At 36.7% G+C, this 25,920-nt stretch overlaps 1 protein-coding gene across 10 annotated transcripts in view; it reads right to left on the reverse strand.

The window, feature by feature from the left end:
- SLC4A10 (solute carrier family 4 member 10) overlaps window positions 1-25,920 on the reverse strand; it is a 374,879-nt gene that overhangs the window by 45,551 nt on the left and 303,408 nt on the right. For all 10 annotated transcript variants that reach the window (XM_074399589.1, XM_010329677.3, XM_003921935.4 and 7 more), the window contains one exon: window positions 1,801-1,906. In XM_074399589.1, coding sequence (XP_074255690.1) covers window positions 1,801-1,906 — 106 coding nt within the window. The remainder of the gene's footprint in view (window positions 1-1,800; window positions 1,907-25,920) is intronic.

The following is a 25,920-nucleotide window of genomic DNA, read 5'->3' on the forward strand; positions in this document are numbered from 1 at the left end:
TTCACTGCAAAAATTGCTTTTAACTAATGAAAAACAATATGAAAAATTTGCCCAAATGTTAATACCTAGTACAAAACTTTTTAAAAAGTCAAAAAAAAAAAAAAAAATCCAACAACCCCACAATGCTGTATTTGCTTTAATTGCAAAACATTTTTCACTATTCTGCTTGACCTTAAAACTCTGACTCACAGCTAGCCTGATAACTGTGTTGTATGTCTGCTTCTTAGAACTCTCAAAATTCAGGATTTACTAATACAAAGAATGAATATTATTATTTAGTATTAAACTATTCACAGAATACGAAACACATATAGAGTAAATTATCATGTTATATAACTTAGAGATGGGATCACTTGGGTTTTCATATTGAACAGGACATCAAGGCTCTGTAAACATAATATAGTTTACCAAAAAAAAAAAAAAATGTAGACAGAAGACCCATTACTGAATTGATTAATCATGACCCCATGTCTAAATTCTAAATAACTATAGTGTGTTTTCTTGATCAGCTCATCAATTCTTCTATTGTTCAATTTAAATAGCTCTTTCAGTGGAAGCGGCCTGGCAATGTTATTTTTCTAGAGGAAAATAGATGGAACAGAATAAACAATAACAAAAAAAAAAAAACCAACAATAGCAACTGAAGGCTTATTCTACAGAACACAACTTGGGTAAGAATTGAAGCAATGAAATATAGATCAAGATAGAATTTTAAACAAAGAGTAAGCAATTTGATTTCAATTTTGAAAGAACATGTTCAATAGAGAAAACAGGCAATAGATTATATGCTCTTTACAAGAATGGTGTTTAGCGTTTTATAACATAAGTCCAACAAAAAAGATTTCTATATTCCATTAACTGGACCATTTACTAAAATAGTATGTGTTTGCTCAAATGAACTAGAACTCATATAGTTTTGTGCTGATAGTCATAATAAAATTTGAGCTTATATGAGTAGGTAAAGTGGCAGAAGCTTTGAAACTGTAATGTTTATAACTGGCAAGAACAGAAAAGAAAGTAGGGCTACTCAGATTTTAATATTTACTAAAAGCAGAACACATTTTCAGATTACAAGATGTTATTGAACCAGAAGAAAAGAATGCAAACATAGGTAGGAAAAGATGCATAGTCATAATTATAGATTCAGAAAAATTGAGAAATGCAGCTATAAGAAAAAAGAAATCACTAAGCAGAGAAAAGTCAAAGAAAATAACACAACGGTACAGGATTTAACTGTTACAGGTGAAATATATGTTGCCATCCCCTTCTTATCTCCCCCTTCAGTGGGAGATAAGAATAAAATAGAAAAAAGAAAGATCTTGTTGAAGGAGGTGCCTGAATTTTGTGAAGAAAAGTGATATTTGTTCCTTCCAAAAATTTTAGTATTGACACTAGAATATTAGAAACATCCCCTTCCCCCCAGCAGATCCAGAACAGCTGGAGCAGCATTACAGAGTAAAATAAGAGCATTCTGAGTTCTTTACACAGAAGGCAGACTTAGTTCGTCATATGGTTTCATTTGGGTCAACACCACTCATATTTAATGGGCTTTCAGTCCATCTCAATCACATAATTCGTATAAGTGAGCTTTTTGAGCAATTCTGGTCTTATATTAGAACAAACTTAATAATGAAAGACCTGTTTACTGATGAGTATCTGAAATGATGAAATTAAAATTAAAACACAACTATCAGTTTTATAATACTATGCAGTCAAAAAATTTTTACCTTAATGGCAATAATTGAGTCAAAATTCAACAGAAGCTCTTAGATATGACTTATTTTTCAATATTTTACTTACGGACACAGTTAGGTTCTCCCAAATTATGTCAGAGGCAGAAATATTGGATTCCCTCCATTCCTTCAATGTATCATTGCTGGGATTATGTGGTTCCACGCAGTTACACCTGAAAAGGTAAAATAGTGTCTTTTGTGAAATAAGTAGCATTTTGTGACTGTACCGAGGACTAATGTATAATGGGTCTTAATGTATAATGGGTCTATTTTCTCCAGTCACAACATCCTCTATTTGACAGACAAGTAGTTAGATTATCCTAAATTACTCGACAATAGACTATTTTCAAAAATCAAGATAGATAGACTGCTAGGATACTAGACTACTCTACAGTGTTTCCTGGAATGAGATGTCCTTATGACACCCATTTAGCCCTAAATTACAAGTCAAATAGTAAAATGATAAATATCCAAATCCATTGTTACTATTTTAGTTAATATTGTAAAATCATATCAGTTGGAATTAAAGGGGGTATTTAATTCATATTCTGAAGATCATTTATAACTGGCATATAATTCAAAATTAAAGCCAGTTGAAGGCAGTACCCAAAGATATATGAAAGAGAAGATACAGACAAAGATACCTACAAATTAATGGCCTTAGAAGTTAACCTTAAGTTATAGTTTGTTTTCCAAAAATTCATTAATAAACTTGCTATTTGCCCTTCAGAAAGCATTTTCGTATAGAGGCATTTCATAAACATTGGCAGGTCTCCCAGATTAACCCACATATGCCACATAACTTGAAGGTTCATTGGATGGCTCTTTTAGTGATATTAATTGAACTATCGAACTGAATTGCCATTTCTAAGATTATTACAATAGGAAAATATCTTATAGTTTCTACTTGGTAAACTTCTCTGCCTAAGCAACAGTCCCTCTTCTGTCTTCTACATCAGGAACTTTGTCTGTTTTACTTCACCACCACTTATTCATTCTTTAAAGAGTTGTCTATTATTCTAAAAAAAAAAAAAATGAGTTGGGCAGTACAGATAGATATGGTTCTTGTTCTCACTAGGGAAATTGGAGGATTCTCCAGGGGGACTCAGCTGGAGACCCCAGAGAAACCTTAAAACCTGAGCTACTGTTGATGTCCGAACAGTAGATCAGCCACACCCTGTTACACCAGCTACCGTGCTAAGCACCAGTAAGCTTTCATTCCTAAGGGTTAAACAGAAACCGGCTCTTTTGAAAGACTTGCTCCATGGCTGATTTCAACCAGTCACGTTAGGCTGCCCCTTGCTTTCCGTAGTTTGACACAGCAGCTGGCTAGCATTCCCTCCTGATAAGAGACCATTGATCATGAAGTGGTTCAGGCCAGTTTAGGAAGGCTGCATGCTGAGTACCTTCAAGTCCTCTTCTTCACCTTTTGACATATAGAGCCTAATTTTAGTATATTTAAATGTTGTTTCCACCCCACAGTGAACATGAGACATATATTACAGACATGTTAGCTTATAACATGTGTGCCCCTTCATGAATATTCATAGATCCTCCTATAGCCTGTTGAATATGTATGCTAAGCCAACCCATTCAGTAGGAATTCCTGTCTCATTTTTCCTCCTTCAAAGCACCTGCTTTTCAGTTTTAACCAGAGGCTCCATTTCCCACTTGCAGGTTGTGATACCCCCTTTTAGAAATAAAGCCCTCCTCTCTAAATTTATAGATTTTGATACTTTTTCAGTAAACATTACAAAGAGAAAAAAATTTTAAATGTGGAATGGTTTTGAGCCTCTGGTGAAATGTTGAAAAGGATAACTCATTTCATTGTGATGTTAAGAACGTTGTTGTTTTCTTTTTTTCACTAGTATTTTTTGAGTTATTTTCTTAGTGGTAACTCTAAGGCTTATCACATATATCCAGCTACTCTGTTCTAGATTGTTCTGTTGTTTTTTACAATATCCTGAGACATAAGTTGTTCTAGGGGTCTGCTCCAATTAAATTCCAGCCTTTTTTGCTGTGAGTCTTGTTTTTTGTTTCTAACATAGAGACAGCGTCTTGTTAGGTTGCCCAGCCTAATCTCAAACTCCTGGGCTCAAGTAATCCTCCCACCTCAGCCTCCCAAAGTGCTGGAATTACAGGTGTAAGCTACAGTGCCCTGCCTGGTGTGGTCAGTTCCTGAGGTTTGTTCTGGCCCAAGAGGACTCTTCTTAGCTATCTCTTTTCCTGATTCTCTCTTATACACTAGCTGGTCTGGTTTAGTGTGTCTCTTGCATGAAGCTACCAATCTCCTCTTAATTGCTTTCCACCAGAACTTATATTATTTTTGATAATATCTTCATCTTGAACTTCCCTTTACTCTGTTTCAAATAAAGTCAGTTCCTTTGCGAAGAGCTTCAGTGCTCCCATTGGGGAAAATCTCTGCGGCATGGCTTCAGAGCTAGGGATGAGGACAGCATCGTGTTTCTCTCTAAGTGACTCCTCTGCTTTAGGAGCAGGAAGCTGAGCGTGGGCAATAATCAGGGTCTCATTAATAATTGGGAACCCATACTATTCTCAGTGTTCCAGGCCTGAGGTTGAACCTCCACCCTATGAGTAGTAGCTGCGTGAGAGACGGGAACCCCAGTCTCTTGCATTCATCTAGCCAGAATGTAGCTTCTGGAGGCGAAGGGTGAAAGGAGACAAGAAACGCTGCCAGCCTTCTCCTCTTGGGAATGTACATGCAGTTGGCCTCAACTAGAAGGGAGAGAAGCCCTGTGTTCTTGGTCTTACTTGCCCAGAGTTAAGCTTCTGTCATGCTGAGCTGGGACGAGAGGAAGGGAAGTGGGTTGTGACTCAAGTACCTCAGACTCATTGTTCTTATCAAGATTTAGTACACTTTTTGGAATAAATGTTTCTTCATTTGCTGTATATACTTAAGAAGATTTCCAGAGACTTTTCATGGAAAAGTCTTTTAAAATAACTTTTACCAGTACAGTTGTTTCACTAGGGAGAGGATCTGCAGAGCTTCTTAAACTACCAATCTGCAAGTATATAATCATAACATTATTTTTAAAGTGCTATAGAAGTCATGACACTGGAGCCATGGAGAAGGAAGCATTGCACATTACTTGGTTCTACAGTAAATAATATTTACATAATTATAATTACATAAAGATGTTTACATTTTATTTTTTATTTTTTAGAATCAACCTTTAGGCAAATTACTTAACATTTACCTTGGTTATAAAATAATATATGTTAATAGCTGTTACAATAGAGTCAGGGGTGGGGAGGCAGAAGGAGGGACAGAGAGTTTGTTGGAAAGGTGAGAATTATTCATCTCCTCTTACAAGGTAGAATGTAAAGGCAGTTACCTATGGCTGATACAATCAGAAGTGGAAATTTACATATATTATTTGTAGCTATTTATTTATAGCTACAGAGGTTACAGGGATAATGGAACTTAAGAAGTGATATTATCATATTGGAAAGGGAGGTAAAGTGAGGAGGAAGGTTGGGAATCGGTGTAGAAAATTAGCTAAATCCACATTTATAAGAGCAGAAAGTAAATTAGTCACATTTAACATTGGTAAAACAATAAATAAAAATACAAGCATGTTATTCAGAGATTTAGGTGGATCACCAAAAGTAATTTTGAAAACTTTGTTTAAAATTTTGCCTTTGAGTAAACTGGTACTTTGAATTATAATATGCCTGTACTATTTCTGCTTTTTTCCCAGGATGTATTTGGACTATTTTGATAACAATAAAATGTACTTGAAAAAAAAAATAGTTCTTTTTGTGGCAGCCATAAGTTTGCTTTCTCATTTCAGAGTGTTCAAATTATCTCAAAATGTGTCTTATATTTGCTTTATCTCTTTTTTTCTCTCTCTTGTAAAACCCTGAAAGGTTTGCAATCATGGGGAAACCAGCTGGATATTTCTCTTGTACATATTATGCCCTCATCAATTTGAATTATATGTCCAAATGTTTGGATTATTTTCAACAGCAGAAAGCAACTTAACATGTTATAGGTTATAGATTACTATTGATATTGATATTGATACTGATGTAGTTATCTACTCTCATATACACACTCTGATGTGATTTTGCACATAATGAATCTTCATCATTTGTATATAAACTATGAACTCAATTGTTGCATTGGAGCAGTCTGACAGAATGGATCCCAGGCAATAGACCTTGGTCCATAGTCCTCAGACTTCCAAATAAAGGTAACTTTTCTTTCTTTGATTAATTAATTAATTTTGGAAAGACAGTGTCTCTCTCTGTTGCCCAGACTGGAATGCAGTGGTGTGATCTCAGTTCACTGTAACCTCTGCCTCCCAGGTTCAATCAATTCTCGTGCCTTAGCCTCCCATGTAGCTGAGACCACAGATGACTGACACCAGGCTTGGATAATTTTTGTATTTTTAGTAGAGATGAAGTTTCACCATGTTGCCAGTTTGTCTCCAACTCCTGGCCTCAAGCAATCTGCCTGCCTCAGCCTCCCAAAGTTCTGGGATTACAGGCATGAGCCACTATACCTGGCCTGATTTTTTAAAAGCTTGTTTTTTTTTTTTTTTCTTTAATCAGCAGTGCTTCAACATATGAATTTGGGTGGGGTATGGAGAACAACTCCTTGTTCTTCACTTCTCCTTCTTAAGACAGAGTAACCTTCAAGTAAGACTCCACCTTAGGCTACGCTTTCAGGGGAACCTAGATCACAGTAAGTTTTATTCCATATGTTTGGTAACACAGTAAAAGGATCTATTGAAAGCTTAGGCATCTAAGTATTATGCACAGTGCTTAAATAACTCAATAAAAAATTAATAATTGTCATGCAAGACACCATGCTAAGTGTAGTGTTGGATGAGCTAGATATAATCTCAGGGATTCCTTTAAATGCAGGAGAGAAATATTAAGTAGCCAATTACACATTTATTTGAATACATCTGTAAAATGTACTATAAAGAAGTCTGGACTTCTAAAAAGATAAACAAATAGGGATCCACACCTTGAGTCTGGGTGTTCAAGGAAAACTGAGATCTAAAAGAGGAGCAGAATTTAGTAAGACATCATGTGGGCAGGGCGGTGGGAGTGGGGAACTAAGAGAGCAAACAGTGTCAGTCTGGTTGACCAGAAGGGGTGGAGAAAGAGATGGGGTATTGATCTGAGACAGGCAGGGCCCAGACTGTGCAGACTGAGTGTTGGGGGCCCTGGTAAATATATTGAATATTAAAATAATAATATGAAATAGCCTTTGGCTTGTGACTAGCATTGATTACGCTGCTGTAATTTAAAGTCCAGATCATTAACTGAAATGATACTTTAAATCATTCTGAGTATCTTTTTTTAACACAATAGTGTGAGACTAGAAATCATTAACAGAAAGAATTCTGGAAAATGCAGAAATATATGGAAATTAAACAACATACTCCTTAACAACTAGTGAGTCAATGAAGAAGTTAAAAGAGAAATTTTAAAATGTACTGACACAAATGAAAATGGAAACACAACATGTCAAAAACAAATACTTTTGTGACTGCAGCAAAAAGAGTTCTAAGAAGAAAGTTCATGGCAGTAAACACATCAAAAAGGGAGAAAGATCTCAAACAACCTATAACACTGAATCTCAAGACATACAAAATCAGAACAAAGTAAGCATAAAGTTACTAAAAGGAGGAAATTAATAATCAGAGCAGAAATAAGTGAAATACAAAGTAGAAAAACAATAGAACAGCTCAACGGTCTATTGTTGAAATTTCTAGAACGTTGTATTCTATTCTATCTAACAATGAACAGCTCAACTAAAAAGCGGTGTTTTGAAATAATAACAAAATTAACAAATCTTGAGCTAGACCAAGAATAAAGGAGAGAAGATTCAAATAAATAAAATCAGAAATGAAAGAGGAACATTAAAACACAACACAGAAATGCAAATGATTATAAAAGACCACTATAAACAATTATGATCCAACATATTGAATAACCTATAAAAAATAAATTCCTAGACACATATAACCTACTAAGGTTGAATCAGGAATAAATAGTAGATATGAACAGACCAATAATAAGTAAGGAGATTGAATCAATTACCAAAAGCCTCTCCCAAAAAGAAAAGCCCATGACCTAATGGCTTCAGTGCTGAAATCATCAACCACTTAATGAAGAACTAATACCAGTTCTTTTGAAACTCTTCCAAAAATTGAAGAAGAAAAAATACATTCAAAACTCATTTTATGAGGAAAGCATTACAATGATACCAAAGCCAGACAAGAATACTGCAAGAAAAAATTATAGGCCAATATCCTTGATGAACATAAATGCAAAAATCTTCAAAAAATACCAGCAAATCAAATGCAACAACACAGTAAAATAATAATTCATCATGATCAAGTGAGATTTATCCAGGAATGTAAGGGTGATTCAACATTTACAAATCTATAAACTTGATACTCTATATTAATAGAATAAAGAACAAAAAACATATGATCATCTCTACATAGAAAAAGCATTTGACAAAATTCAACATTCTTTCATGATAGTAACTCTCAAACATTAAACATATAAGGAAATGTACCCCAACGCAATAAAGACACATCATAAACTGAGAGCTAACATCATACTCAATGGTGAAAAGTTTAAACGTTTTCCTCTAAGATCAGGAATAAGACAAGAATGCCTACTCTTGCCACTTTTAGACAACATCATACTGGAAGTTCTAGTCATAGCCATTAGGCAAAAGAAATAAATAAAAGGCATCCAAACTGGAAAGAAGAGAAAGAAAGAAAATTCTCCCAATTTGCAGATGACATAATCCTATGTGTAGAAAACTCTAAAGACCCCAACAAAAAATTTTAAAACTAATAAATTCACTAAAGTTGAATAATATAAAATCAATACATGAAAATCAGTAGCATTTTAATACCTGAACAACAAAATATCTGAAAAAGAAAATCAGGAAAACAATCCTATTTGCAATAGTTACCAAAAAAATTTAAAATACTTAGGAATAAATTTAATCCAAAGGATGTGAAAGACCTGTACACTGAAAACTATAAAACATTGATGAAATAATTATAGAGGACACAAATAAAATGAAAAGTATTTGGTGTTTATGGATTGGAAGAACTGATATTTAAAATGTCCATACTAACCAAAGCTATCAACAGATTCAATATAATCCCTGTCAAAATCCCAATGACATTTTTTACAAAAATAGAAAAAAGCAATCCTAAACTTTGTATATCCACAAAAAACTCTAAATAGTCAAAGAAATCTTGAGCAAAAAGAACAAAACTGGAGGCATCACAATATTGAACTTTGAAATATACTACAAAACTGTAGTAAACAAGGCAGCAAGGTACTAGCATAAAAATAGACACAGAGACCAGTGGAAAAGAATGGACAACCCAGAAATAATGCTATGTATTTAAGGTCAAATTACTTTCAACCAAGATGCTGACAGCATACAATGGGGAAAGGACAGTATCTTCAACAAATGGTATTGGGACAACTGGGTATATACATGTGGAAGAATGAAATTAGACCCTTATCTCACACCATAGTAAAAATGGATTAAATACCTTAAACTACTAGAAGAAAACATTGCCCATTTATCTGCATAATATTTTTTTTATTTAACCCAAAATCACACACAATGAAAGCAAAAATAGACAAGTGAGATTACATCAAACTAAAAATCTACACAGCCTAGAAAATAATTAACAGAGTGAATATAAACCAAGAAATGAAATAAAATGTTTACAAACCATAAATCTGATAAGAGGTTAGTGTTCAAAATATACAAGGAACTCAACACAACTGTAAGAAAAAGAAAACACAAGGTTAAAAAAAATGGGCAAACTATCTGAATAGACATTCTCAAAAGAAGACATACAAATAGTTAATGGTATATGAAAAAAATGCTCAAATCACTAATTATCTGAGAAATGCAATGAAAACCACAGAAATATCACCTAAGACCTGTAAGAATGGTTATTATCATAAAGATGAAAACTACTCACAATAGGCAAGATTTTGAAGCAACCTAAGTATTTACCAACAGATGAATGAATAAGGTACATATACATGATAAAATACTATTTAGCCATAAAAAGAATGTCCTGTCATTTGTAGCAACATGAATAGAAATGAAGGTCATTATATTAAGTGAAATAAGCCAGGCACTAAAAGACAAACCTTGCATGTTTTCACTTATTTGTGGGAGATAAAAATCAAAATAATTGACCTCATGGAGATAGAGAGTATAATGATGGTTATCAGAGGCTGAGAAGGGTAATGAGGAGTGGGTAGGGCAGTATCGATGGCTAATGGGTACAAAAAATACAGTTAGATAGAATGAATAAGATCTAGTATTTGATAGCACAGCAGGTTGACTACAGTCAGCAATAATTGATTGCACATTTTGAAATAATTAAAAGAACAAAATTGATTGTAGGGATAAACACTTGAGGTAATGAATACCTCATTTACTCTGTTTTGATCATTACACATCATATGCCTGTATCAAAATAATCTCATGTACCCCATATGTACACTAAGAACACACAAATTTAATAATTAAAATTTTTTTAAAGATGAAAGACAAGTGTTGGAGAGGAGGTAGAGAAAGGAAAACTTTTCATGTTGTTGATGGGAATATAAATTATTATAGCCATAAGGAAAAGAGTATGAAGTTTCCTCAAAAAATTAAAATAGGCCTACCATATGATCCATCAATTTCACTACTGGGTATCTACCCAAAGGTAATTAAATCAGTAAATGGAAGAGCTGTCTACATTCTCATGTTCACTGTAGCATCATTCACAGTAGACAAGATGTGGAAACAACCTAAGGGCCCATCCATGGACGAAAGGATAAATCAAACATGGCACTGGAGCTGGGTGTGGTGGGACATGCCTGTAATCTCAGCATTTTGGGAGGCCAAGGCAGGAGAAATGCTTGAGGTCAGACCTTTGAGAACAACCTGGGCAACATAGCAAGAATGCTGTCTCTATAACAAATTTTAAAAATTAGGCAGATGAGGTGGCATGGGCTTGTTGTCCCGGCTACTCAAGAGGCTGAGGGAGAAGGACTGCTTGAGTCCAGGAGTTCCAGGCTGCAGTGAGTTATAATTGTGTCGCTGTTGTGCCACTGCACTCACTGGATGACAGAGTGAGAATCTATCTCTAAAAGAAAGAAAGAAAAGGAAGGAAGGAAGGAAGGAAAGAAAGGAGGGAGGGAAAAGAAGGAAGAAAGAAAGAGATAAATGGCATATATACATCATAGAATACTTTTTGGACTTAAAAAAGAACACAATTCTCTCATTTTGACAATTTGGATGAATTTCAAGGACATTATGTTAAGTGGAATAAGCCAGGAACAGAAAGACAAATACCTTGTGATCTTATTTATATGGGAAATCTGAAAAGATTAAACTCATGGAAATAGAGAGTAGAATGGTGGTTACCAGGGGCTCAAGGAGTAGGGGGAGAAAAGATCAGACCTACACACATCTAGAGCAACTGTAGCTGCAACTCTCAATGAATGGCATTAAAGAAAATTACTTGAACCACTGAGAGGTCTTTTCAAAAGAGTCAGTGGACCAAACTCTCTACAGTAGTAAAGAATTGTGGTAGAAAGATTCTATACCTTTCATTTCCCAAAAGGAAGTAGGAGGAAGATCAGATGAGTCCTGAAGTTCTAGAACCACCACAGATGCCTAATACATGTCATCATCCATATAAGAGTTGCATGTTCCTCCACGATCTGATCCTGATTTCCAGGTTGGGACTCAGAAGCAAGTCCTAATAGAAATAACCTTTCATTCTTAATGAAGATACCCAAGTACTAGACTAAAGCTAAGAATAATAAAGCTCAGTAGCATTTCCATTGTCGGAAATGAGATGAATGCTTATTTTAAAAAGTAGAAACTAATGTATCCACATTGATCTTGGAACTTGTTCCAAATGGAGTTTAGAGATTATACCCAAGATAGCCCTCTCAAAGTGTCAACTGGGTCTGCAATGACTCTTTTGCTTTAGTTTTATAGTAGTGGTAGTGTTAGGTAAAAAGCATTAGATGAAAAAGCAAGGATCATAGGTCTGCAAATGTCTTGCTACTGTTCTGTTCATACATATCTGAACCTGCCAATCTCAGTCTGTAAGCCAGTTCACTAGTAAGGAGTAGCATGTTCCCTTAATGGGAAGATTCTCCCAAATTGATTTCTCTGTTACCTTATCTCAGAAAAAAGGCCCAATACCATAGGAGTTTGATGAGAAAACATTTTCATACTCTGAAATTCTAGTATAAGTACATTTATTAAGGATAAAAAGGAATCTAAAATGCAAAATAGGGAAAATATGGCAAATTTCCTGCAGGAGTATCATAATAAGAGAGAACTAGCATTAAAGTGGATATATATGTCAAATGCACATGTGTGTACATAAAGTGTACATATGCACACTTTTATAACATCTATAAAACAATTTTATTTGAAGATAAGTTGAGAACAAACACATTAGTCCTTTGATCTCCTTTATATTGTTGCCAAGTGTCACATCAATAGAGATTCAAAGCTATCCCATTTTTATATTTTAACAAAATCACTGTCAGCTCTTCTAAGTTATCTTACCCGCCCAAGTAACAAAACCAGAGCAAACTGTAAGTTCTACTCATTTGAATAGTGGATTAGTAAACTGAAGACATAACTGATGCTAAATTAAAATTTTTTAAGCTCCATCTTATGCCTTTACTCTGATTTACCCTGGGGAAAAACAATATTTAAAATAAAATTAGTCACTGCTGAAAGATTTAAAAAGTATTAACACATTTTAAAAATACATAAAAAATGATGGATTTCGGTGATAGTTTCATCCCACCAGAGAGCTCTTCAGGTAACTTGGCTCCTGGGAACCAGTGTCACGGTGTTTAGCTTTAGGATTGGCCCATTCATCCTCAACAGCAACCTGGTCAATTTAGGTACCAAATTACTCCAGATGCTGGGGCTGATTATTTGCAGCTGGATGAAATGTATAGGTATTTTTTTCCCAACATCACCTTTGGCCATTCTGTGGTAGAAAGTCTCTGAAAGAAGCTAGGCCAGAATCCCATCTTTGACATGCACAGGGTGATGTCCAGGCCAGGCCAGTGGCTAAAGCCAATGGCTGAAGCAAGAGCCAATCAGCAACCATTCATCTCAAGATACTGAGCACAAAGGGGTTTTGATTTAACACATGTGTAGACCAGCCTAGGCAATACGGTGAAACCCCATCTCTACTAAAAATACAAAAATTAGCCAGGCGTGGTGGTGCATGCCTGTAATCCCCGCTACTCAGGAGACTGAGGCAGGAGAATCACTTGAACCTGGGAAGCAGAGGTTGCAGTAAGCCAAGAGTGTGCCACTGCACTCTTGCCTGGGTGATAGAGTGAGACTCATCTTAAAAACCAAAAATATGTGGCAGAATTAGATGAAGATTAGATCTTATCAGAGAATTTTCTTCAACTTTGCTGGAAGGGCAGCTTACTTAGTGATTTCCCTCCTTTCTTAATCTTATCTACCATTTTTAATTCCACCTACCATTTCATGACATTAGATAATGCTATTGTGTTAGCTCTGAGTAGAAAGGAAAAGTATCGCTTCTGTAATTAGTAATATTCAGTAATACTTGGGTTACTTCAATTTGGAGGTAATATTGAGTTGAATGCTGATTCTGCCCTTTTCTAGCTATTGATCTTAGCAAATCACCTAACTCCTGAGCTTCTATGAATTCATTATATACCTAATTAATATAATTATACTATAAATTAGTATAATATATTCATTAAGTGTAACAACTGGGCAGGATTTGTTGAGATTAAAAGAGATACCATTCTATATGTAATGGTATATAAAGCTCCTAGTACTATTCCTAGAGTTTCACTGATGTTCAATACAAAGTAACAATCATATGACTTTGTGTTTTATGAGTTATAAACTACAGTATTTTGATACAATTCCATTAAATCTGCAAATCACTCTTATGAGTGATAGGAGAGAGATTTTTGTTCTGTTTAAAAATGAAGAAACTAAAGCTCAGAACAGAATTTTCCCATGGAAAGAATCCAGTAAGGGCATGTGATTTCTGGTCTGTATTCTTTACAAATGGAGCCTTTGGGAGGTAGGGTCAACAAAGGAAGGTTCTCTTACTTAATATTGTCTTATTTCCAGTCTAAATTTACCCTGTAGCAGAACCAGATGGCTATGAATATTGTGAAACTATAGATCTTGGTTCCAAGAGGTATATATATTTATTATTCCAAGAAAGACCAGATAGCTTGGGAGATGACAGGGTACAGAATTAACCGACAAACTGAAAGATTTATATAGTGTCCCAAATTATACTTAGATAACAAATATGTATTAACTACTTCCTTCTTATAAATATTCTTGCTAGATAACACTATGGTAAGAAATAAATAAAAAACCAGGATGGATACTCTGCTTTTTTTTTTTTTTTTTCTGCTTAAATTGAGAATTTGAAAACAAATGTAAAAATAAATCTCAAGGCTCAGGTTGAGGGCCTCCAACCTCGTGAGGAAGAGATATTTTCCATTTTCTTAGAATTTTAAGATCCTTGAAGATGCTTCCAGGAATAAACTGAACTGAGAACAATAAAGGGAGGGCCAAAAATGCTACCTGCCTTTGCCTCCCTACTGGGAATTCCAACTATGCATGTAGAATTGAGGAAGTAGAAATGGCCTGGAGGGCTAGCTGGCTGAAGATCTGTCATCTCTTTGGACCATCCTGATAGATGATGTTCAACTCATTGGTCAGGGTTCCCTAGCTTAGGTGCACGTGAAATATGTGCGACTTGTTGAAACTGCCATATGCTCTCTAAAGTCTGTTAGAATTATAACACGTGTTTAAACTGTTAGCAGAGCATGGAGTAACTATTTTAGATATTTGCCTAGGCACATAGATATAGTCCTGTAATTCTGACTTAAAACATCTGAACATAAAGAAGCACAATGCATCTGCCTCAGATCCTAACCCAGCATTGTCATGAATTCAAATAATTATATCTGCACAGTAGTGCTATCAACAAAACAAAATTAATATCATTCACTAGGAGCAAGAGTCTCTTTCTTGTTGTAGTAAATTATTAAAATATTGTCTGAATCTGTTTATTAAGTGGCAAACATCCTACTTTTTTAGGTAGCTAACAATTAGAATTCCCCAAGATGGTCAGTTAGTTAATCTCAGAAATAAAAGGCCTAGAACTATAGTTTAGTGGAAAGTTACTTGCATATTTTGAAAATTTGTTTAAAGTAAATACATATTTAAGAAACTAAAATATAAAATAGAGAAAATATGCCAAGTTTCTTGCATAAGTAACATAATGAGGGGAAAGATAGCACTATAGTAGATATATGAATACTTCCACGTACAAAAGTATATGTATAGAAAACATACATATATATTTTCTATAGCTACTGAATATCTATGCATATAGATATGGTATGCATACAGTTACTATATGCATGGAATGTGGCACATTTAGGTTTTTGAGTTTAATAGTTTAATTGCTACATTTTATAGATGGGAGGAACTAAATGCTTGATAACTTATCCAAGGCTACACTGATAGGATTAGATTTGAATCCAGGTCTGTCCCAACCTGAAACTCCTACACTTTTTTTTTTTTTGAGACAGAGTCTCACCCTGTCCCAGGCTGGAATGCAGTGGCGTGATTGGCAACCTCCCCCTCCTGGGTTCAAGCGATTCTCCTGCCTCAGCCTCCCAAGTAGCTGGGATTACAGGCACATGTACCATGCCCAGCTAACTTTCTGTATTTTTAGTAGAGACGGGGTTTCACCATGTTAGCCAGGATGGTCTCGATCTCCTGGCCTTGTGATATGCCCACCTTGGCTTCCCAAAATGCTGGGAGTACAGGCAGGAGCCACCATGCCCAGCCCAACTCCTACTCTTTTTGCTATTACATGTTGCCTCAAACTTGGTGCCATTTCTATCAAGAGAGCCAGAAGAGAGAGATGACTCCAGAACAAATGAAGTAATCTACACTTCATGTGGTTCTGCAAGCTTCCCCTTTCAGGACCTCTCTCCTCTAAGACATTCTTCCAAAACACCCTGTAGCTCTGCCCTCTTATCATGAAAACTACACCATCCCCATTTCCCTCAGCCCTACTGTACAGTTTCCCATAATGCTGTTGAAACCTGATGTTATGGCTTCTCCATTTATTTTGCTTTACCACTCCCTCAAGACCATGGTCTCTGCTTTCCAAAGTGGTTGTACTCTGTTAGTGAGTACAATGGCATGTGTTACTCCATTCCTGCTAGTTTATTTACATTTTAACAGTGAGTTTTTGAAAATGCTAAGTTAGATATTTGATTTACAAATGTCATAGGAGAGACATTTTTTTGAAGAGTTGGGTCTACAAGTGGATATTAGTTACCTACATGCCTCCCTGTCAGGGCTATCTCTGGGTTATGACATTACTCGCCTATAAATCAATTCCAAAGTGGAAAATATGTTTTTAATATAAAAAAATTACTTATATATATATATAATAAATAAATTTAAATTTAAAAATAAATAAGCTCAAGGTTTATTTGTATTTTATACATGAATAATATCACAGATATCATGAATTGCCAAGCAAATTATTGTTCTTTCTTGAGTCTGCACCTCTGAGATCTAAAATCTCAGCAGACAGTTCTCAGAGGCTGCCTAATTATGTAAGGACATTTGATATCTCTGTACCAACTTTTGGTGGCTCAAAGAAGACTTTTGACTACTTACTTCTTATGTACTTAAACATCAAAAACAGATATTCTAAATTAATCAATCAAGAAAAATGTAAGAAAAATCCCATTTTCCTGTCTTTATATTGATGAAATTATTTCAAATTATTCCAGTCTAAAACTACAAAAAGTTAAAGACGAGAAATAAAAAAGAAAAAAAAAAGAGAAAAGAAAAATGGAAATAGCACTGTGAGGAGACAGAATATGACTTTGGAAAAAGCTTTTTTGTTAATCTCATAAAAAATAATTTCTAGTGACTCTGGCAATAAGATAGAGTATTATTAATGCAAAAAAATTCTTTAGATGCATAGCATAGCGTGAGGTCTCCAGTCAGATTTCCTCTGTTCTTTCAAATCCAAGCATTTAGCTGAGCAACCTTGGACAAGTCATTTAATCACTCTATGTTTTAGTTTGCTCATGTATAAAGTGAAGATAATGATAATAACCTCATGGGGTTATTATAAAATTAAATGAATTAATATACATAAAAGCACCTAGAATGGGCCCTGACATAAGTAGACAGAGATTAATTGTTAGGTATCTCATTTTGGTTATTTATTATTGTTACTATCACAAGCTCATAGACTGAAAAGCCCAACAATCACAAAGCAGAAAAAGGGCTGTATCTGCACTTCTCTACATGTTTAAGACACCAGTATAAAACGCCAATAATTTTTACTTGTGGTGCTGAATTATTTGGCTTAAAATATACTTTTTCAAAATACATCCTCTACTACCCTTTACTGTCCACAGAAAAGCAAGTGCTCTAAGTGATCTTGTTTATATAAATGGCTACAGAGTGATTACATAAACATTATAATTAAATGCCCTCATCCAGAAGTCTTTGCTGTTATTTCAAGGCTAATGGAGGTGATCTGTCTTCCTTATACAAGACAAGCCTGTGGCTGTCTTCTGGAAAACATAATTTGGTAGAACTCCCTTCAACATTCTTACTAATTTTAGTCCCTGGGTTGCAGAGGCTCTCCTTTTGGCTTTAAGTTATTAATAGTACCTTCCTGTGTGCACTAAACAGTTAACACTTTGTGATTCATTTTTTTTTTTTCAGGTCTCTTTATTGACTTAGCTCCCGGAGGGCTGTGTACCAAATCAGGTATTAACACAAAACATATAATCAGAGAGTCAGAATCTATCCATAGAACACAAATGTGTTTTTTTAATGATTATTCTTTTTCTACTTCAAAATGTGTTTTTAATTGCAAAGATAATAAAACCACACTACAGAATATTAAAAAAGAAATAAGAAAAAGGTATTTCTCATAGTCTTTCTACCATAGCTATAAATTTTTGTATACTTCTTTCAGTAGTTCTTCTGTATATTTTCAACATATTTTTATAAGCATACAATATTTTTATCATAGCACTTTTTTTACATAGCACTATAATGCAAGCATTTTCAATGTTGCCACATTATCCTTCAGAACTATTATTTTTAAGGGATACAACAGAGTTTATTCTCATATTATTAATCATTTAATTGAATTGTTCCTATTAAGATGACTATTTAAATAACATAGGGACAATCCTTTTATGAATACATCTATTTCCATATTTTGAGCTTATTCTTTGAAGAGATTTGCTTAGTATTTATACTTTTCTCTTTAAGATATCACTTAAGTATATAACCATACTATATTTTGAGGAAAATAACTTTTCAAAAATATTCATCATAGCTTTGCAAAATACCACCACCATTAGCTAACAGTAAAAATATAAATACTCTATTATATTCTTAAACTTTTTCTCATCTGAAGTTCATCTTCATTCAAATAGACATATCCTCTCCTTAGCCTCTAAATATATAAGTTTCGAAATATTTCTCACTCTCTTGGCATCCTATACTTTTACATGATAGCACTTATGTCATTTTTGTAGTGTAATTTTGTATAATATTTAATGTCTGACACTTTCAATAGGCTATAAGTTCCATGAAGGCAGGAATCCTGTCTATGTGGTCATTTTTTTTAACCCAAGTGCATGGCACATAGCAGGCAGCCTTGTTTGATGACTGACTGATTTAACAATTTAAAATTATATTATACAGAGTACTGTGCTAAGTCCTACTGGAAATACGTAGACATATATCACAGTCCCTACCTTCAAGGAGTTATAATCATTGCAATCCTTTGCCATTATTTTTAATTTAATATGTCAGAAAGCTTGTGAGCTTTAAGACCAAATGGTCCTGGGTTTACCCCCATTTATCATTTATTGTATAGGTAATATTGAGAAATTTTTTAACTTGTTGGAGCCTCAGATTGACTGTAAAGTTGGGATAATACTTGTCCCACAAGGTTCTTGTGAGGTTCAAATGAAGCCATATAGGCAAAGTTTTCAGAATAGCTCCTAGAAATTAGAGACTGTTCCATAATTACATGTTGAACAAGTGAATAAATTCTGATAATGTTTGTTTTTCATTTTTCCCCTTTTTTGTTTTTTTGCTTTCCTCCCATTACCATTGTCTCTGCCAGTAGTCAGGACTTAAACACTGCAGGCCTAGGCAATTGCTCCCTGGGATCACCTTCTAACCTATTGTCACACAATTCTTCCCAGAGCCTTGTTATCATCCCCAGTGGCCTTCGTACCAGATGAAACTTAGAAGTTTTAAGGCTCTCTGCCAATTGGTCCCCAGAGTTCCATTTTACTCTACATAACTACTCTCAACCCTAGTGATGATCTGTACATCATCACTAGGAATTCACAGGTTCAATGAAGAGAGAGAGAAAGAGACATAGGTATACCACATACAGTAAACTCATGTGGCAGCCTTCCTATTTCTGTGAATGCTTCTGAGCTCAGCAGGGCAGTTAGTTACTTCCTCTCTTAGGCCATTATACAGACATCTTGTATAGTGCTTATTATATCACATCGCAATTATTTAACCATGTATTCGCTAGCCTCCCTCCTCATTTATTAATTCAACAAATACTATTTGAGTGGCCATCATGTCCAAAGGGCATCTCCAGACACTGTCTGATCATCACTAAGGTCTTTGAGAGTAGGGACCATATTGTATTCATTTTTTACCATCAGCACTGACATACACAAGGAAGATCAATGGATGTCGAAGGAGTGAGTTAAGTGGGTGAATGAGCAAGCACATGTATGAACCTAACAGTAAATCTACTTATTATTCCTTGAACATTTTGCCCTATTCTACTCCTGAGTTTTGTAGGTTGCTCTTTTCCTGAATTTGAAAATAAATATTGTTACATGAAAACTAATCTGACGAGCACCACTGGTCCAAATTAGCTCATCCTATGGTTTGTCACAGGACTTGAATTTCCCAACACAAAACTTATCTTTAGAAAGAAATTACAAAATAATTCATGAATACAATGCAAGTTGAACAATCCAAAATATGCAGAGAATAAAAAGTACAAGGTTTCCTTCACCAACAAGATGAACTCTTTCACAACCCTTTGTTTTGTCCTCTAAGTACTATAAGTTTGGTATTAATGCAATATTTCCAGACTTCTTATTCCCTATGCACTTCCCATAGTCTTCCTACTTTTTTTTTCTTCAGACATTGTCTCTAGAGATTGCTCTTAGGGGTTTATCCAAGGCCACTAATTGGGTTAATGTTACAGATCCCTATCCCAGCCTTTTAAGCTACGTTATTACTGTCATGTGGTTCCTGGGGTGTCACTCTTCCAGCCGGAAACCTCTGTGGCCAGTGGCGCCTTTGCCTGAGTTTTGTTTGGGCCCTCTGGGTTCATTCTGCCCACTAGGCCTGGCAGATTGTGCTCAGCACGTGCTACCAGCCTGGATTCCATGCCTACCAAGGAGGCGGAGGTGAGGGGTGCATGAGTGTGCAAGCATACAGTCTAGCCACTGTACAGAGCCAGGCACACTGACTGCTGTGGTAGGGCAGGTGGTTCCAGATGCTGGCATAGGAGTCAGCTCTGTGCATGGTTGTAGCTGGACCAGGCATGCTGCAAGTGGCTTCTACTGTGGGCTCTGGGGAAACACGGTGGCACCTGGAAGCTTGGAGACACCAGGAACTGTAGAGCCTCAAAGAGGGTGTCACAGCCATGGCTCAGGGAGCTCCTAGGTCTGGGCTTCCTGGAGGGCTGCAGCTCTTCCCTCCTTCTGTCTTCTTTCCTCCTCACCTGCAGCATAGTGAGCCAGGGGTGTGTTTCAGCCCTGTTTGTGTTACAGCTCTTTCAGTCCTGCCACTAGATGGGTCCCAAGTTCTTGTCCTGCACCCAGGAAAAATGGGATATGCAGACAACTAGAGCGTGAGCAAAGTGAAGAGGTGCTTTATTGAGCAACAATACAGCTCTCAGGAGGCCCAAAGTGCGTAGCTTCTATCCACAAACAAGTCATCCCATCGAGCATGCAGCTCTCAGCGGACAGGAGACCTGGAGTGGGTAGCTCCTACCCACAGGTAGGTCATCCCAACATCTGCACAGCCCTCAGCTAAGAGGAGACCAGTCAGGGTAGCTCCTTCCTATAGGCAGGTGGACCCATCATCTGCCTAAGTCTGGTTGAGTCGGGTTTTTAAGGGCTTCAGAGGGGAAGAAGTGTTTGCTGATTGGTCCATGGGCAGCCATGGGTGGGCAGAAAAAGCACCATAGTTCTCACTCCAGTCTGCAGAACTGGTAGTCCAGCCCCCAGGCTTCAGGCTGTCCCTGGCTTGAAGGTGAGGTTTCAATGGGGGCCCCTTTCTGCCCAGGATCCTGTCTGCTTCTTGCTGCCATTCATGGTGCCCAGGCTGTTTGTGCCAAGGGGCAACTGCAGACCTGTATCGATCCACCCTCAGCCACACCTCAGCCTCCCTCTCATGCTTGTTGTTCCAGAGGGGGCTGAGATGACAGGAGGCTGGTATGTAAGTACCACCCCAAGTGTGCCCACAACTGTCCAGGTTGCAACAGCACCTAGGCTTGGGCACAACTTTGCACCAAAATCAGAGGAGGCACCCAGATGGAGGAGAGGTCAGAGAGCAGGAGCAGGTGCTTCTGAACCTATGGGGGAAGGGGGTTTCCTGGGCTCTGAGAATGCAGGGATGCCCAGGTCTGTAGCAAAACCTGGGCAGCTGCAGTTGCACCAGGCAGTTCAGGGCTCCTGCTCCACCAACTCAGAAGGAGGGGCATGGTTCCCACCTTTCTTGGATCACCAGCTACACAGAGAATGCTGCCCCAGCCACACCTCCCCTGCTGCAGCTAGCGTCTTTGCAGCAGCCACTCCAGATAGGCCACTGCTGCCATCACTACCAAGTTTCTTAAAGGAACAAAGTGAAGTGGGGCTTCAATGTGATGCAGAAAACTCATCTCCAGCCAAGATATTTTGCCCTCCTTGTCACATACCTATAAATGGTGAATTTTTATAATCAAAATAAGCACAATTATGTTCTAATAAGCTCTAAGAGACTATGTAACCTTATAATATTATTTTAAAGATGTTTTAAATCCTTCTATTCCTATACTTTTATTTCCTGTTTGAAATTTAAAACTTCTAGGTCAGATGTGGTGGCTCACACCTGTAATTTCAGAACTTTGGGATGCCAAAGCAGGAGGATCACTTGAGGTCAGGAATTTGGGACCAGCCTGGTCAACATAGCAAAACCCCTTATCTACTAAAAATACAAAATCTAGCTGGGTATGGTGGTGCATGCCTGTAATCCCAGCTGCTCAAGAGGCTAAGACAGGAGAATCACTTGAGCCCAGGAGGCAGAGGTTGCAGTGAGCTAAGATTGCGCCACTGCACTGCAGCCTGGGCGACAAGGAGAAACTTCATCTCAAACAAAACAAAACAAACAACAACAACAAACTTCTTAAAGATATTTAAGAGAGCTAAGTAAACTAATAATGTATGGAAACTCTCCTATAATCTAAGTATTAATCATAAAATGACTTGTACAAACCAGTGACCTACAATGCAGTGCAGTGTTAAAAGTGTTTGACAAAGTGTTAGATGTCTTGGGGTTTACCTTAGCTCTTTCACTTGGGCAAGCAATAAAGCCTCTTGAGTCTCAGTGTCTCAGTGCTTTCTTTTTTAATTATTGTTATTTTTAGCTCTGAGTAGAGGTGATAATCATTCAAAATCCATTCATTTGTTTAAAAAATATTTATCAAACACATACTTTGTGCCAGGAATTGATCTGGGCACTCTGAAAACAGGCTAAATCCCCTGCCCTTTACTCTAGAGGGGAGAGACCTAATAAATTAGACTGATAAGTAAAAACACTACTACATACCAGCACAACACCATGTGATAGTGAGGATGCAGAAAAATTGGAATATGATTTCATATACTGATCATAAGAATACAAAATGCTACAACCACATTGGCAGTTTCTTTTTCTTTTCTTTTCCTCTCTCTCTCTTCCTTCCTTTCTTCGTGTCTCCCTCTCTTGCCCAGGCTGGAGTGCAGTGGTGCATGCAATCACAGCTCACTGCAGCCTCCACCTCAGGGGTTCAAGGCAGTTTCTTATAAAGTTAAACATACACTTTTTATATAACCTAGCAATCTTGTTTCTAGGTATTTACCCAAGAGAAAATTTAAATAATCCAATTAAAGACCTGCATGTGAAGAAAAAGAGCCCCAAACTAGAAGTAACCCAGATGTCCATCTACTTGTGATTGGATAAATTAATTGTGGAACATCCATATAGTAGAATACTATCTGGCAATACAAAGGAATAAATTGATACATGCAACAAAATCAGTGAATCTCAAAAGCATTATGGTAGGTGAAAGAAGGCAGGCATACTCTATGGTTCTGTTTATGTAAAATTCTAGGAAAGGCAAAAATTTAGAGATGTAAGTTATATCAGTGGTTGCCAGGAGGTGGGGATGAAAGATTGACTGCAAAGGGACACAAGGAAACATTTTTGGGAAATGTACTATACATCGATTATGGTGGTATTTATTTGCCAAAACTCATTTAAGGGTATACTTTAAAAGGGTAAATTTTATTGTATATAAATGATCCTTCAATAATTTTTACTTTAAAAAGATAAGTAAATTATATACAGTACCCTAGAGAGAGAGAGAAGGGAGTTGAACATTTCATAGAAAATTATCAAGTAGGTGATTTTGAAGGAAGTGAAAGAAACCACATAGATATCTAGGAAAGGCACTCCAGGCCAAAAAAAAAAAAAATTAAAAAGCCAGTGTGAAGGGCTAGAAGCACACACACGCCAAATATGTTTATGGAAGGGCCAGGAGATCATATGGGTGTGGCTAGAGCAAAAGGACAAAGCAGCAGGAGGAGATAGAGCATAGAGGCACCTGGGAACAGATGAAGCAGCACCTTAAACGTCATAGGAAGCCATCAGTGGGCTTTGAGAAGCAGAGTGACATGACTTGACTTGAGTTTTGAATGAATAATTCTTTCTGCTTCATAGAGAATAGTCTGTAGAAGAATATGCATAAAAGGAAAGACACCAGCTAGAAGGCAATTGCAACAATCTAGACAAGAGATTATATATAGGTAGAGAGGGTGAGGAAAAATGTTTGTATTCTATAAAGAGAATTAGCTGTGAACCCTGGATGTGTGAGAAAAGAAATAGACAAGAATAAATCTGTGATTTCTTAGTCTGAACAGCTAAAAGGATGGGACTGTCATTTACTGAGGGGGAAAAAGTTGCAAGAGTTTGCTCATAACTCCAAACATAAATAGGAATAAAATATAAGCATTTATTTAATGTATTAGTTTGCTATGCCTGCCATAACAAAATACCACAGATTGGCTGGCTTAAAAACTGAAATTTATTTTTTCACAGTTCTGGAAACTATAAGTCCAAGATCAAGGTGCTAACAGGGTTGGTCTTCTCTGAGACCTCTTTATTTAGTAGATGACCACCTCCTTGCTGTGTCCTCACATGGTTTTTTTCTGTAAGTTTGGAAATATTTCTTACTTTCTCAGCATCTTTTATATGATAGTACTCTTATATGATAGCACAACTATAATTAAATATACATTCCTAGTGTCTCTTTGTGTGTCCAAATTTTCTCTCCTTATAAGGATACCAAAAAGATTAGATTAGAACCCCTGTCTCCCATAATGAAGAAGGATATTTTCTTGAGCCCTTCACAGGACTTGTGACAGGGGTACCCCATTTACTCAGCCCACTCTGCTCAACCCTTGCAAGAGGGAGTGCATGAGTGAATGAGTGTGGAAATCAGAGCAAGCAAGTTCAGGAACTAGATGTTTGCTTTAGTGCCTGCAAGAGCAAACTCTGTCCGAGTGGAGTGTCTGTGACCCCAAGGCCTCAGAGGGCATGCTACAATGCTCTCTTATCTCCACTGTCTGCAGACAGCAGTGTGTTATCAGCTAGTGAGTCCTTTGCTTCATTGCACTGGGAAGCTGCTTTCCATCAGTGAGGGCAATGGGCCAGTGTGATGGCCTCTTTGGGTAGCTGCACTTGGAGTGTCGTGAATTCTTGTCTGGTGCACAAAAGTAATGAGGTCACACGGACAAATTGAAGGATGGTGAATGCAAAGAATTTTTTGAGCAATAAAAGCAGCTCTTAGCAGACAGGGAGATGAAAAGGGGACAGGAAGGGCAGATTGATCTCCTTTGAAGTCAAGCTGCCTCTCTGCCTCTCTCCTCTGAAGTCAAGTTGCCCCTTTCTAATGTCCAGCCACCATCCCTGAAGTCAAGTTGTCTCTCCCTGAGGTCTAGCTGCTTCTACTTTCTACTGGCTGAGTCTGGGGTCTTTATAGGCACAGGATAAGGTATGAAGTAAACTGTAGGTAGTTTTGGAAAAGGCAACATTCGGTCAGTAAAAAAGATATTATTCAGAAAGAACCACTCAGGAGAGCACAGACACACAAAGACGGAAGTTCTCACTTTGGGCCACAGGTTTCAGGCTTTTTGACTCAAAGGTGGGGTTTTGCCAGGGACTCACCCCTGTCTGCCTAGAATTTCTCTGCCTCCTGTTACTATCAATATGACTTCATTTAACCTTAAACATTTCTTTAAAAGTCCTGTCTCCAATTACAGTGACATTCTGAAGCACTAGGGTTAGGGCCTCAACACAGAAATTCAGCCTATAACATTGAGTTGTATCATTTCAGAGTGAGGAGAAATATTCCTGCTAGCTCCCCCAAACCTGTTTTTATTATTGAAAAAAAAAAAAAAAAACTACCATGAGTACTTCATTCATTTAGATATTCAAATGAAAATTTGGGGAAGAGATAAAATTAGCCTCCCACTGATCATCTTTAGAACAAGTTTTATAGACTGTGAAGCTACCTGACACATTTGTAATGAAGAGAGAAATTATATATTATAGTGATATATTATAATGAAAAGAGAAGTGGTACATTATAGTAGGGGGAGTTGAAGCAGAGGACTGGCCTGGACATAAACATCTTTGAGCCTGGCAATGTGTGTTTCTTTACAGAATACATTTTGTGATCCTTCTCAT

This window comes from Saimiri boliviensis, chromosome 5 (assembly GCF_048565385.1).
Source record: "Saimiri boliviensis isolate mSaiBol1 chromosome 5, mSaiBol1.pri, whole genome shotgun sequence".
NCBI lineage: Eukaryota > Metazoa > Chordata > Mammalia > Primates > Cebidae > Saimiri > Saimiri boliviensis.